The 16,164-nt window shown below is 35.3% G+C and overlaps 1 protein-coding gene across 20 annotated transcripts in view; it reads right to left on the bottom strand.

The window, feature by feature from the left end:
- The window catches only part of AFDN (afadin, adherens junction formation factor), a 117,856-nt gene that overhangs the window by 38,351 nt on the left and 63,341 nt on the right, over positions 1 to 16,164 (bottom strand). For 13 of the 20 annotated variants that reach the window (XR_001520438.3, XM_015621805.3, XM_015621790.3 and 10 more), the window contains 8 exons: positions 13,523 to 13,543; positions 12,634 to 12,779; positions 10,291 to 10,385; positions 7,950 to 8,215; positions 7,320 to 7,463; positions 5,927 to 6,125; positions 4,185 to 4,288; positions 2,628 to 2,714 (listed from right to left, as the gene is read on the bottom strand). Coding sequence is in view for 19 of the 20 variants with exons in the window: in XM_015621805.3 (XP_015477291.1) it covers positions 2,628 to 2,714; positions 4,185 to 4,288; positions 5,927 to 6,125; positions 7,320 to 7,463; positions 7,950 to 8,215; positions 10,291 to 10,385; positions 12,634 to 12,779; positions 13,523 to 13,543 (1,062 nt within the window). In the remaining variant the exon portion in view is untranslated. The remainder of the gene's footprint in view (positions 1 to 2,627; positions 2,715 to 4,184; positions 4,289 to 5,926; positions 6,126 to 7,319; positions 7,464 to 7,949; positions 8,216 to 10,290; positions 10,386 to 12,633; positions 12,780 to 13,522; positions 13,544 to 16,164) is intronic. The other 7 variants (XM_015621794.3, XM_015621802.3, XM_015621806.2 and 4 more) reach the window with 1 other exon arrangement.

Genomic DNA, 16,164 nt, shown 5'->3' with positions numbered 1-16,164 from the left:
AAGCAGTCCATTGGCATTATTTCTGTTTATGATCTCCTGAGAATCTGCCCACTTTGTCCACCTCTAGAATATGACCAAGCTGCATGTTAAACTTCATCCAAAGCCCATGACAAGTATGAGAAGCCCCATCACACAAAACAAGAAAGGCAGGTCAGCACTGACATGCAAATGTATTCTCACAACATGTTGCTGAAAGCAAGTATTTTGTCACATGACAGGAAAAGAACTGTTTTCCTAACAAAAGCTAAACAGACTCAGGGTTGTCCTTCACTGCTTGGAGCAGGGCCTGTTGACCAGCTGCATTCTCTACTGCTACAGCCCTTTTGAAGCACCACAGAAACCAATAGTTTAATAAACACAACTGGGTCAGCAATCAGACTGGGCTCCTGTGGAGGGCAGCAGCAACTAGGAATTTCTGAAAGTATGAACTTTCATTTTTTCAACTGTATGAGCACTAAATAGTCAACCTTTTACCATTAGAAAGTTTAGAAAAATCTGAATCTATTCTCATACTTCCCTCTCCCTCTCATTTCAGGTATTCCATCCAGCTAATGTTTAGAGAATTTTAACAAATAGTCCATTTGACTTCTTCCTGCATTTCACAAGTTAAAAATGAGAATTTTAACTTTTATGCTGTTAGAAGATACATTACTTGAAAGAAAAAAAATGCTAGTAAATATCAACAATATAAGGAATAGAAAGAAAAAATGCACCAACCCTTGCTAGCTTCTCAGTCACACTCAGTTCTCTAAGCTGTTCTGCTCTGACTAGATTGAGAAAATTAATGCTTGTGTATTCTTGGTATTCTTTTCTATTTTTTTTAATGAAGCCTATTAACAGGAAAAACATGCTGACAATTACTCACAGTAAGCAACTTTGAACCTCTTGAAAATAATCCTACTTAACTACTACAGCAACTTGCTTCAAACAATGCATACAATCATTGCTATCCAATGAACATTCTGATGACTTCATATTAAGCAGAAGTTTCTACTGTACATACACCAAAACTAAAACAATCTGTTTCTTGCTTATTTCAGACCAAAATTTAAAACATAACTGTTTTCATATCAGAATTCCAATATTAGGGCAGCACACAGCAGTAAGATGAAATATGACTGCCTGAACCAGTGTTTCTGCAACTGTGCAGATGAAAACTGTTCCTTCCATGACTGATCATGATAAAGAAATCATGAAATGTATTAAATAACTTGTAAAAAAATTTCAGATAAATCTTACGCACTGACCAGTAGCACTGTGACATACTGCTAATGGAAGCTAAATGTCAGTTGCTAAATCAATGTCTAGAAGCCAGCCAGCCAGCACCAATGAAAAAGGAAACTTTTCCCCCTCTAATATGCTGCTTCACTCCAGATGAAAAATTCATTTCAAAGACTAAAGTGAAAAATAAAATTACTTCCATGGCACATTTTGAAACATTCAACAGAAATGCAAACGGTAGTAAGAAGTCTGATACATATTTAATCCAGTGTCAAGATCAAGTATTTGCTTCTCAAATTATTAACCCCCTAAATTAAATTATTAATCCACTAAAATCAGAACAGAATATTGAGTTATATTTTTCAGATCCTGAACTGTTTCCTCAATAATTGCTGATTGTTTAGCACTATGTACCTGACACCAGTTTTTCCTTTACAGATGTCAGAAATAATTCTTAAAAGCTGATACCATGCAAGATTACCATTTCAAGAACAGACTATGAAATGAGTGAAGGTTGTGAAAAAAACCAAACAGTGCTGTTCAGAAGCAGTTATCCATGTGAGGTAACTTGGAAGTAAAACAATCGTGTTTTCAGCTCATGCACTGAGTGCCAAGGAGTACCAGAGTATTCTGAAGTTTCACGTACTACACAGTGAAGAGACATTAGGAAAGACTTGTTCCATCTATTGTACGCCATGTAATCACAACACAGACTTTCGAGTATCACTGCTGCATAATTTATAACAAATTTTAAACTCAAAAGATTATGTCTGCTATTTGATTCGGTTAATAACACAAAACCAACCAACTAGTGGAGTCTTCCATCTGGTGGCTGGAGCTGTATGTGCATTCTATACATTACTGTGTGGTGCAACTAGCTACAGCATATACCCACAACTTTGGCTATTATGCTGTAGGTCTCTACTGTAAAGAAACAAAACTGAAGCCATTCTTGCACCTCTACACTGTACAAAAGAAAAGGTGTTGTCTTCATGGCAGAAAGTATTCAAACTTTTATGTATACATTTGAATTGTTTTGTTTATTCATCAATTAACCCACACACATGTTCTTTGTATTTACTTCTTCACTTTCAGCAGAAGTGCTAAATACACCTACTTATTAATTCCATTTAATAACACTGCTAATTTTTGGCTCTAAAAAAACTGAATAAACCTGTAGCAGAGGTTTGCATTGAAATGTCATAATAACTACATCCATATTATGTTTCCATTTGCACTATCCACATCTGTGTATTTTACAGCAGCATTTGCCAATCAGAATAAAAGCATGATCAACACAATGTGCCCTACCAACTTAAGAGAAATAGACTTTTCCCATTAACATTTTCCACAGTAGGCTGATAGAAACTTTCTTCAGTAAGACTTAAACAAACTGACTTCCATACCTTGGCAGCAACAATGCTCAGTCCCATTCCATTTTGTTTTTTTAGTGTTACAGTGATAATTTCAGGTTCTTTTCTCAAAGGCTGAGCCTATCAAACAGCAAAGGGGAAAGAAGAAGAAATTCAGAAGTTCATATTCACTGCCAGACTAGGGAAGTAACTAAGCAAAATAGGTCATTAAAAACAAAACTACTTCGTTAGAGCAGCAGGTCTCACATCCTAAATACTATATCTGGCACCTATTTTACAAGTAGAATATATAACATTTACTTAATACAAATTCATATTAAATATTACACCTGTCTTATACTATACTGTTGAAACTCTGAAGTCTACTCATTGTTTCTCCTTCTTTAATTCAGTAAAGTAATTATTAATGAATCACAAATTGAAATGTAACAGTTCTATAAAATTGTAGTAACTTTTAACAAAAACTCGAGTTCAGACCCCATAGGCCCCTATTACAAAGGTGAGGGTGATCTACATAGAGAGCACAGTTTTTAGTGCTGGATCTAGAAGATGGTTATCATATTTACATATGATAACATATTTTTTTAAGAAGCCAATTAATTTCAAAGGCAGAGTTAAAGCTTTGAAATAAAATTACAAAAAATTTTACTTCTGAATAATCTTGAATACAGCCAGAGTCCCCAAACATGTTCAGTAGTTTTTTTTTAATATCTTTCAACATTGCCATTCCTCAGCTCAAGAAGCTGTCATCACAATCTTCATTAGCTGAAGCATGTCAGTTGGAGCACATTAGCTTGTATTCATCCTGAAACGTAACTGAAAGTTCCACAAGACCCATGACAAATAAAAATATAAACCAAGGAGAGTAATTAAAAAAAAAAATATTAGTGCTTTCTGAGTTCAAGTATTAAGAAATGCAAGTGGTTTTTAAGCTTAAAATACTAATTTAAAATATGACACTATTCCTGTTTAGTTGCTCTAAAAATTATTTCACATACAGCCACCATTTTTCCAAAACCAAGCTGCTCTGTAACTTTGATATTTAAACAGTGAAGCAGAAAAAAATCACCACGAAGCAAACAAATGAAAAAACAAACCCTTACAAGAGAAAAGAAAAACACCCTCAACTTGCACAGAAGTGAGGCCCTTTTTAGTAATCATAATGTAAAGCAAAACAAATTATTTTTTTCTTTTTTCAGGAAAAAGCCCCAGACTAGAACTTAATACTATATATTTGGTTGGTAACTGCCAATTTATAAAAAAAAGCAGCCTGCAGTTCCATAAGTTACTTATAGATCCATGTCCATATATATTTTTGCCTGTGTTTAGAAAAAATTTCTTCACTGTTTATTCTCAGACTGGGGGAATACGACAAAGTTTGATTCTGTGAAAATTATAATCATGCTACAGCCTAGAAAAACAGTGACTTAAAAAATTCACCAAACAGTTCCTTAAATGCACCAATTCACTGATGAACTACATGTTTAACAACAAAGCCTATTCTTCCTAATAAGGACTAAAATTCATCACATAAAACTCAATGCCTTGCCAAGATTGCAGTGGATAATTATTCCCTGGATCAATACTTACCAGCTCAGCATTCTCATGGGACAGGTGACTTTCATAATCTGCACCTTCAAAGTATATTGTCCACGTCCCTGGTGACCGTGGATGAGGTGTTAGTCTACAAAAACCTAAAAGAAAAAGTAACATCAATATAGTCATAGCATTTTCTCAAGGGTTCAATTAAAATAAAATAGTATTAATCTTTTTATACTCATTAATGTGCCAAATCTTGTATCTCAAATGCCATTATGGGCTTTGCTGCAATTGTAGGCTACTAGCTACGAAATCCTATCATTTTATAGCTGTTGTTTTTGAGAAACATATTTATTTAAAAACACTGCAGGCTCATAGAAAACTCTGGGGCTGCAAAATATTGCTTCTACCAAGCAGATTCAGAAGAGACATGAAACACCAAATCATCTTTTAGAATACAAACCACCAAAACTCTCGTTAAAACAGTGTTACAGATATCTGCTTTGCAGAAGGTCTAGCTAACAAGTCTCAGCATAGATTTAGTAGAGGAGAAGCTTTGCATGCACACATTATGGTTTTAAATTCAACACTGCAATTAACAGGCATTCAGTTTTATTTACTTTTTGTTATTTGAAAAACTCCTAGAATTTTGAAAAAGACACCACAGCAGTTCAGAAATATCCATTTTCTCCTAAATCGGGGACATTGAGAATACACATCACAAAAAATATTATTAATCACTCCATCCAAATATATGATATTCTCCTCCTCATAAAGACATTTTTCAGCAATTCAGTTTATACTGTTTCACTCCAAAAAGTTCCTCAGCATAATTTAAGGCATACTCAAAAAATAAAATTTTGAACACATGCATTAAAAAAGCCTTACTTATAATGAATATACCACCACTTGTATGGCAACTGAATTATACTTACTAATTAAAGAATTTATTCTACTAATCTCCCTTAGTCTCAAAACTATATCCTCTCTTACTCACTGGCCTTTCAAAACAGTCAGTCTCCTACTTTTCTTTTAAATACAAGAATACAGCTTTTCTGTAAGTTGGAAGCAACAATTGCAAAGGTTCACTGTAGCATGGAGCAAATCTGCCTTTTCATTAGCCTTGTTTGCTACAGTCTCTTATTTACCTTGACATTTGTGTAGCAGTTTTTTAAACAACTGCTTTTAAGCAGAAAATTAAGAAATTCTAATAAAATTGAGTAGCACCAAATAAAGATTATGACTTGTTCATTTACTGTAAATGCTCAGACAGACCCCCTGCTTTACTTTCGAAAGTTTCAAGTCAGTTTCATGCAACCACAAGATCCATCATCTACTTGTCATCTGAAGTGCTGTCAGGCTACAAGTGCCCAAACCATAAGTTCTTTACACTGATCAACTGTGAACGAACTATTTAAAGCTCATGGGATTTTTCAATGTTACACGGAAGCAGCTGATAAGTAAAAAAAAAAATAATAAAAAAAATTAACTATTCAATTCACATTGATTTTAAAAATCAAAAAAACTTTAGGAGCAAAGGCAAAACAATGCTTCAGCAGGCACTAGTAACACAGCACTGCTTACTCAGAACCTTGAAACTGAAAGAAAGGGACAAGGACAAAGGGTAAGGATTAAAAAGCCTTAATAATTTTAACAGGTTGCAAAAGCAAAGAAGAACATAGTATAAAAAGACTGAATCACACACAAAGAAAAGTTGCTTACACTTAGCTAAAATATATTCCGCATTCTGTGTTTGCTACACAGATCATTGTAAAACAACAAAAAGAACTAACCTCTTTGACAGAGTGGATCTAAAAATTCTTGTAAACCACTTGGAACATTCCTGACAACGTCACAGGAATAGCCATCTTCTGGTAAAAGGAAAGGTAGCTGTAAGTCAGGATCCTCTTCCAGCTGGACTTCTCGGCCATCGCTGCGAGCAAGTTCATCAGCCGTATTTTCTGCAACAGTTACTACATTCTCTATCAATTCCTGGACAGAAGGCAGAAAGACATTGTTACTACGAAGGAATAATATCACTAAGTTAAAATACTTTACATTAAGAAGATGCTAAGAGTGCAAGAAAAATCAATTTGAAAAACTAATTACCAGATATAAAACTTCTTTGGCTCCGCTATGTACAGTCACTACCCTGCATTGTTTTATTTTATGAAATCCCATAGCTAATTGTATTAGCAAATGTGACAGAAGCTCTTATTTTTATTTCAGTATTTTTCAAACTTGTGGTGTATGTTGTTAATAAAAAAGTAATATTAATAAAGATAAAAATAATAATAAACCAAGCAACTATGGAATTCTACCTATGTGTAAACAGGTAATATAGGTTATGTTCTTCAGCAAAAGACTGTTCTTTAGTAGCCAATACATAAAAACATCTCCAAGCTACAAATCCTTCTTCCTCCCACTCCCCCAACACCTTTTGAGCTGTTGTATTAGTACTTCTGACTTAATAAACAAATGTATCCAAAGTCAATACAAGATGGACTCTGTAGACAATGCTATATAAATATTAGACTGCCTCTGGCTTTTCGTTTTTGTTGTTTTTTCGTTTTTTGGTTTGTTTTTTTTTTTAGATCAATGAACTTTCAGAGTTTACCCAAAGAATGATGTATTTTTTTTTTAAATTCTGCAAGGAACACAGCTGTTTTTTGAATTTTGCCATGGTAGAACTTAGAATATTCAGTCATCTTAAATATCAATATAAAAGCACCGTCCCAAAAGCAACATTATACATATACATACATAAAAATTCCAGGTATCATTATGTTAATCAAATGACAATTTGTCCGCTGCTTGCATAAAGGAATTCAAGATCCCATCTCGCATGTCAAAAAGTGTAGTGTTTCTGATGCTTTCCTTTGAATTCTACAAATTATCAAACTTTTGTTCCTTCTGGTTACACACAGAACCAGATTTTAGGGTTCTCTTCTAGCACCTTTCTAAATTTCATGCCAAATGGTGTAAGATGCAGTGAGACCTCTCTGAATATGTGCAACATGGAATGGTACCTTCCTTTCCAATTCAGTGTGAGAGACTCTTGTTAACACCCTGGTCAAGCCAGTGAAGTACATCCACCAAAGATAAGATAGCTATTCACTTACAAGAGGTTTTTTTTTTAATCTCAGGCATGTTAAAACCGCACAATGAGCAATAGAAGAGACTTACTGTTGGGATGAGTGGTTCATCTGGAGCACAGTGATAATTCTGCAACAAAGCTTGTAGCTGCAGAGAATTCAGCTTAAAGCAAGTACTATTAATATTTGGAACATCTGCATGTGAGTATTTGTCCATGGTAAGCAATGTGGTTGCCTAGAGGGGAGAAAAAAATTCCCAGATGACAAATTCAAACCAGAATAAAATTTTGAGCCTGGTATCTAAATGTTCTTTAGATAAGAGATAGGGAAAGAGAAAGCAAGAAGACAGAAGTGTAACAGAAGCAACATAAATAGCTCCCCAAACAAACACTAAATACATCTCCTGCACCAAAATATGAATTAATACTAAATCTGTTGTAAGTGAAGCATATCAATTTTTCAGCTACTCTTCTTGTCTCTGTTCAGTATAGTTACTGCTCAGTCTTACAAATGGAAATTTAACAGTCATGTTCACTATTAATTTCACTTGTAACTTAAGCATTAACATTACTGCAAACATTCTTTGTCTTTACCTCAATGCTACCTTAACGTTCCAGGACTGATTCACACAAGCTATATGCTATATTATTTCTAGGAACACAGCATAGGCAAATATTCTCTTTGAATATATGTGAGAAGTGTTAATCACACATACACTCACCTGTACTATTCTGCTCAGGTGGCAATCAGCAGCCAATTCTAAACCTTGTTTTTCTGCCCAGGCTTCAATGTGGCCGAGCTGTTGGCGAACAATAGCTCCCCAGTAATGTGAACATAACCCTGAATCTGGGGCTGTAACTAATCTGTTGAAAAGCCACATGTTGATAAAATGAAACAGCTGGGAGAAGAGCTGTATGGTCAGAGCAGCATTCACTCTACATCGTCGCAACAGGGACATGGCTCCTGTCAAGGTATGCAGCACATCATCTACAGAGATAAAACAAAAAGTCACTCATGTTCACAAACTGCAGGGTACACTTAGTTTAGGCAATAACACAAAGACACTCAAGTCAGGCTGGTGAATGCTAGGTGGAATTAATGTATTTAAGTTACACTTTCAGAAATGCATTTACTGCTCCATGATTTTAAAGATAGAGCAACATTAAAATGCTAGGTAGAACGTAACCCCTGAAATGAAAATAAATTCTTGGGGAAAATATTTATCATACAAGTAAATAACTGGCTACACCCAACATTTAAATCACATCTTCACTTGAGTCAACTGTTTTTCCTATTAGTTTTTATAACAAGTTTCAACCTTCATATTCTACTGTTTCAAATGCATATTCCAATTACTCCATACCTTCTTCTAAGTATCAAGTTGTACTCAAATTTCAGCAGAAGTTATTTGCATTGCATGATACACTTAAACTATAGAATGCACCTTCTGTTTATACATCAGATTTTTAAAACATTATTCAAAATCCCATTTTCCAATTACTCCATTGCAGTATTATCTAACAAGCAACATGGACTTCTAATAGCATCACCAACAGCAAACATCCCCATATGCTTCCTAGTGGAAGCAACACATTGATCTCCACATCTTCTTTAAAGCAATACTTTTAACCAGAAATCTCTTTTAAAGAGACCATTAGTTTTTTTTTTAAATTGAAACTCAGGATTGTGTCTGAAAGAAATATCTGTAAATTATAAGAAATCTATAAAGCAAAAATAACTGAAATAAAAACAGCATCTGCTTTTATTCCAGCATCAGTTTGCTACATTTTCTGGGTTTGTGTCCCCAGAAGTACTCTCACAGTACAGGGCACTACAAAACACAGCACTGCATCTTCAGTCTTCCTTAAAGACTTAATGCAGGGGAAAAAGCAAGAACAGAAAGCTTAATATGTAAAGTACCAGAAAGCATCTATGACACTTGTATAAATACTCCTTGTAGTTCAACAGACTGCTCTGTTTAAATGATCTGCAGATCACTTCTTCAATTACTGAGGCATTACAAGTCTGAGCAGAGTCACTGAGCCAGGATTACAGACACAGTGTGATAGCACACATTGAGCAAGGTGCTCTGGTGGACAGGAAAACCCAGAAAGTTTCATTGTTGTGAAGCATCATGTTTCAAGTATCATGGAAGGGAACTGTGGCAGGAACCTACAGGGCCAGTCAGCCTGACCTTAATAGCTGGGAGATTCTTGATCAAGTTCTCCCATAACAACTCTACAGTGAAACTGCCAAGGTGAGGACTGGATAAACTGACAGCAACAGCAACACACTGAGAGAACTGGCTGGACCATAGGACTTAGTGGATTTGCAGACACAGTCCAGTTGGCAATCACAGGTTAGTGGCTTCCCTCATGTTCTGAGGTGAGACTGATACTGTTTAATTAATGACTTTAATTAATGATCTGAACAATCTAATGGAGCACATTCTCAGCAAGTTCACAGATGATACCAAGAGGCAGCAAAATACTTATAAATACTTATAAATACTTATAAATACTTATAAATACTTAAAGAGCAGCAGTATTTTTCAGAAGGGCCTCAGTAGGCTGGAGAAATGGGCTGACAGGGACTTCATGAAGGTGAAAGGCAACTGCCAAGTCCTGCATGTGGGACAAAGTCCATGCAACAGCACAGGACAGGTGCCACCTGGACAGAAAGCAACCCTGATGAAAATTACAGAGAGATCCTAGTAAACATCAAGTTGAATGAGAATTAACAGTGTGGGGTTGCTTGAAAAGTATTCAGTTGCACACTAAGCTGTTTAGAGCAGCTAACAGGAAGGAGAGAGGGAAGCAATCCTTCCGATGCATTCAGCATTGCAAAACCGCACCTGGGGCACAGCATCCAGTTTCAGAATCCCCTGCACTAGAAGGATACATATTTTTTCAGCAGAGAGCTTAATCATCCATTCAAAATTGATCCAAATAATTCTCAGGGGTTAAAGTAACTTGTAAATCTAGTACCATGAGTAATAAATAGATTTTTCTCTTAACAATTAATGGTATATTTTGGAAGACACAAAGATCAAGTAGTCTAACCTATTTTAGGCCTCTGAGGATTATTTTCTTCTGGATCATCAAGGAATGCTGGCATGTAGTTATTAAGCTCTGACTGCAGACAATGAACCAGGTACCTGGAAGGGAATGGGGAAAAAAGTGAATTTTAAATCCTCTATTTCATTACAAGTGGTTCGAAATAAAAGAGTTCTATCAAATTACAAGATTCCTGAAATTTCTGTGTTATGAATATGATTATAGGAAACCCAATAATACTTTTAAAAAGGCCTGAGAGACCAATTTTCCCATAAATTTCCTAGAAACAATGAACAAAGACAATTGGTCTTTGGTAGTCTGGGTACAAGCACAGACATTTACATGCAATATTGTTACCACACTGGTAAGAGAGTATGAGAGTATCATATGCTACATGAAGAGATGCTGTCAGGCCAATCTTGGATTCCAGAAGTTTGCAAAAATATTTTTTTCTAAATATAAATAAATGTTTCTTTGTTTTAAAATCTAGCAAGAGCAGTACTTAAAAATTCATGTTGTGACCCCACACACAAAATCCTGAAATGGCCCTATGGCTTTGTGTGAGAAATTTTTTCATTCTTTTATTTCTTTTACCTTTAACTACCCTGAAATGAAAATAATTTCATTCTCTTCAAATAATTAAACATTCTCTTTAACTCTCTTTTTGCTAATTCATTTATATATTTTCTGTTAAGAACTGAAACTAAAAAGGAATCAGATTGTAAACACACATATACAAGAAAACATTTCATGGCTTTCTAAAACACCCCTTTCATTTCACTGAAAACATTTTTAATTAAATCCCCACAATTGCTAGAAATTAAATCCATGGCCATTTCTACCAGTCCCGGAGTATGCCAGTTACCATCAAATGACATTTTCACATCAGACTTCTTTCTGTTCATGCTTCAGTTGTGGTTTTTTATTTGCCTTCTACGTATAAAGTCCAGGGTTCTCCAGAAGTTTAGTACATGCATTTGGAATCTGCCATGTTACACTATACTTAGGGAAATTCTACACAGCTAAAATTCAAGAATAATTTTGCATCCAGACTGCTTATAATGTGGAGAGAGAAATACAGCACCATTCCTTCCTAGCCACAGTAATATTCTGTCTTTGGTGACTACCTGGCCAATTACAGTAGCAAGAAGTTATTTTAAGACACTGATTCAAGACACTGAGCTAGAGCAAAAGGCACAGCTTCATTAACAACTAGTGATTTAGAGATGCTACAAAAATCAAAATTCTCTCAAAATAGCTACTTGCTATACCATACTTGCCCAAAATTTACCCCCAGAAAGAAAAAAAAAAATATCAAAATCTATGGGAATCCATACAAAAGGGTCTGATGCTCCCCTGAAACCTTCTGTAAGTTCAGAAAGCAATGGCAAGTTTTCACAAATGACACATATTGCTCTTCTGAGAAACACAGTCCCTGAAAGCTAAACCATTCAATTGTGGTTAGGTCTCCCAGACACAATACAGTATTTCTTATTACAGAAAAAAAGAAAATGCTATATTTAAAAGTCATCCTACAAGTGCGAGTAGGCTGGGTCTAAGTCACCCAAGATACACTGGGGGACTTCTCTAAACATTAATTTCTGATTTGCAAATTTGGTAAGAAAGACTTGTTCAGTAGTGGCTCAGGAAGAAGAAAAAATCTGACTATGAAATAAAATTAAGCCTTTTTATTAATGCTGTGCTCAGCCAATATTTTTATCTTTATTCAAGGACACTTTCCTCTGAGCGTTTCCCTTCCCATTTGGATATTTCATTCAATTTTTCCTTCAATCAGTATTCTAATTGCCTGAGCTGATAAGTACAGAATGATTTTTATACAAGCAAAAACCTGTCCTTCCTTTTTTAAGAAAAATCTGTGCAAAAAAAAAAAAACATTGTGCAAATGATTATTTAAGAGAATTATGAATATAGATTATATTTAGAAGCCCTTAAAGAGAACAAGATTCATTACTTTAAAGACCCAGGAATATTTAACCCTATGCATTTACATACTAACAGCATAACTAACCTTTCCTCACAATTTCACATTAAACTAAGAGGAAGTAATCAACACAAACTAAATTTCCCTAAAATTTTCATTAGCAGCCTCAAGTATCACAAAAACATCTAACGGATGAAACCTGTGCACAAATCAGTGATACATATTCACAAAACAGGGCATCTGTCTAAAGGAAGTGTAGGACATTCTTTTAAGTTTTCCTCTCAGATATTTAACAATACACAAAGGACATTATTGCAATATCTAAAATTTGGCAGAAATGTGAAGTTATTCTATGAATCACAGAAACAAAGAAAATGGTAATTGAAACAGAAGTTTGATAGCCTTACTTGAATGCCATTTGAACCAAGTGTGCCAAAACATCTTGTGCATCCACAGTAATTCGGCTAAGATCTCTGTCTTGCTTTATGAAATTGAGTAGTTCAGATGCATTTGCCATCCAAAAGGCAAGGGCCCCAGCAATATTCTTCTGTTTCTGTAAGTGGAAAGAAGCAAGAAATAATACAGGGAAATAATTTTCTGATAAAGCATGGCAGCTTAAAAAGGCTCCAAAAGATAGACCAGTACCTCTTTCCCATTTCACCAAACACCTCTCAGATACCAGATATTTGCAAAATGTTTGTACGTAATACCACAATTGCTGTAACTACCAAGTCCAATTTTAACATGTTCACTGAACACATGAAATGCTAATAAATTGCCAGTAGCCATATCAATGAAAGCCACGGTGTAAGCATCTAATTACACAGTGCTAAGAGCTTAGCAGATGCAGTATCTGGTAATCTGTGCACTTTTAAGCGCATATTCACTACTACCCACTGCCACGCTGATACTGCGCTCACTGGCTTTGATACCACGTGATTCAGTATCAAGTACTGATCTATCTCACCATCTCCCGACCACAAATGCCAGGCCAGGCAACCTCAGATGAAATCCAAAGAATAGGAACCACAAACAACAAAAAAAGAAAATAAAGGGAAGAAAAAGAACTTTGGTCATTTCATATCCACATTGAAGTGCGTTAAGCAGAAATTATGGAATGCCGTAAAAGTTGCAAAGTCAAAAAAGGATTTTAGTACTGCATGTTCCAGTTGCTGAATGAGTGTTATGAACTGTTCAAGTCCAGCTGTTTGAGTATTGTATTTTGATATGGAAGCAGCATGAGAAACTGAGCTAAGCCAACATAGCTAGGATCAGTTCCCAGCAAATATATCCTACCTGATCAACCTGGTCTACCTCCTGGAGAAAAACGGACGAAGGAAATCAAACAGAATAGAAGAAAGAAACTTGTGAACAATCATGAAAGCTTTAGAAATCAAACACTAAATATGAAGGTACAACACATGTTCACAGTTATACACAGATGCATTAATCAGTAGCTATGATACAACTGAGCTCCTTCTAAAAAATTATTTATTTTATTAGGACCAGTAGCACAACAGCAATGAACTGAAGTGCCTACATGTCACGATTAATTCAAAGAATTAATGCTTTAAACTAGTTGCCATCCCAGACTGGTTATTCCATGCTCAGTGTGCCAGAGAAACCTTACAGAAATTTTTGCAGGCAGTGGGGTAACTAGCCATCCAAACAACAGATCCTGGGAACCATTTGCCCACACTGCTGCAACAGAGACAATATACAAACACACACAAAGAGGGAATAAAAAAACCCCATCCAAAAGGAAAAAACAAAACTAACAAACAAAAAAAACCCCCAACCAAATAACATTTAAAAGCAAACAAAATACACAGAACACCTAGGACAGATTTAATACATGACTTCTCAATTAAAGAACAAAAAGATTGTTTTAAACAACAGAACAGTCAAATGAAATACCACATTAAGTTTCTTAAATGTTGATAAATATAAAGCTACACTGAGCTAAAAGAAAAAAGAAACCACCAGATGTTTTTCTGATTATTTAGAACTGAGCACTTTATTATTTTTTTGCTCTGTTCAGATCACTCTCCCCCACCTGCAACACAGTGAGATTAGATGCAAATATCTGAGATGTTACTACTATAATTTTAGTTAGAGCTCAAAACACCAAATCTCTTCTTTTTGTTTCCCCCACCTTTCCAACCAAAGCAGTCTTAACTGACTGAAGATGTGTTGGCACAGAACAAAAGGAAATGCTCCTTCTAAAAACAAATGTTAAAATTTAAAAAGGATGAAAAATGCCACAGAATGATTTGTAAAAAAAAAAAAAGAGAAAAAAAACCCAAAAAAAACCAAAAAAACCAAAACAAACAAAAAAGGCTTTTTAAAATGAACTAAATTTCTAGTCCTCCTTTTTTTATTGAAAGCACTAAGCCCTCTCATAGATCTCTCCTACTTTATACCTACCTCATACCAAGTCATCTATATTATTTGGATACAAATATTATATATGAAGTCACAGATTTAATTTGTTAACAAACACTTCTTGAGTAACTTCACAAGGATGCTTGATAGCTTTCTGATCTAGGCGGGCAAAATTAGAATCTCAGCCATTAATTTATTCCCACAATACAGCACAGGAGTTTGTGCACCTACTCACTACTGTTTCAGGTGCTTCTCTTCCCTTGTCTCTCATTTGTTTTCTCTGTCTCTCACACCCAGATCCCCTTCAGTGCAGGAATGCTTTACATTTGAAACACACAAAAAAGCTATTGTGATACAACTTATTACATGGTAATTTGACTGTGACAGCCATAAATACAAGCCACTTATGTAACCTTTGATTAAGTCATTTGACTTAGCTTAGGCTTGTACTGTTTTTACTCCACTAAGACAGGTCCAAGCTGAAGACATTTTGCTGGTCATTCATTAGAATCAATGTATTTCTTTGCCTTCAGCCTATTAACCTTGAAATTCACTGAAGTTTTAATCTTTTGCTGCAGGTGTACTTTCCCCCCTTCTGGTTCCTTCACCACAACATTTAAATGAACCTCTTCCCAATTTTTATGCAACCTTGACTCCTTTCAGTTTATTTCTTGCAACTAGGCAACATCTTTCACAAACCACAAATACTGTTTCCTTTCTGATGTGCTCCTTAAAATTTAGGTTGAAGATTAGATTGAAGCTCAAGTTACAAGGCTGTAGGAATGGCCTTTCACAAAGAACAGTCCAGACAAACAGTTTGGTTTAACAGTTTTGTAATAGTATTAGCAGGATTACAGAAAATACATTTGCTTACAACCACAAGGCTGCATGTGACTTGGGAAGACTTTTCTCAGTGTGGTAAATTAACATTTTCACAGGACAATCTACTTTCTAGCTTTGATCTGTTTTCAAGTCAAACTGATGTTTGAGTCCACCCCACCAGTATCTTCTAGCAGCCACCTTGTTAGCCATTCAACACTAAGAACAGAAATCTTATCTCTGCTTTCCCACTGCACCTGCCTCTGTCATTGCAAGTGTTTTTAGGTTCATTATAACTAGTATACATGAGTTATATAAACTGAGTAACTTTCTTTGATTCAGACTTGTAACTTCCAGTTTATATTTGAAGCCTACCCTTCTCTGTTTACTTTGCATTCTAGCTGTTGAATTGCTTATGTGCAGGCTCTTGCCAGTTCATGTTCTCCCCTATAGTCACAGTCTCCTGTCTCCCATAGCCAGATTAATTTTTTTTTTTTTTAATAAAAGAGTCTGAATATAAATTGCTGATACCATTTCATCATCAATTTTATCAACTAGCCATTGATTGCAACATCAATATTCAAATGACTGAGACATCAAGACTCATAATAATCAACATACTAGTTCTTCACTTCAGAAGCAAGCTGTTCAGTCTCTGATCAACTTTGGAATGTACACAGAAGGCAAATCTTACTTTCTTATTGCAAAGTGTCCTCAATACCAGAATTTCCTCC

Source organism: Parus major, chromosome 3 (genome assembly GCF_001522545.3).
Source record: "Parus major isolate Abel chromosome 3, Parus_major1.1, whole genome shotgun sequence".
NCBI lineage: Eukaryota > Metazoa > Chordata > Aves > Passeriformes > Paridae > Parus > Parus major.
This window is presented reverse-complemented; position numbering and strand designations above follow the sequence as displayed.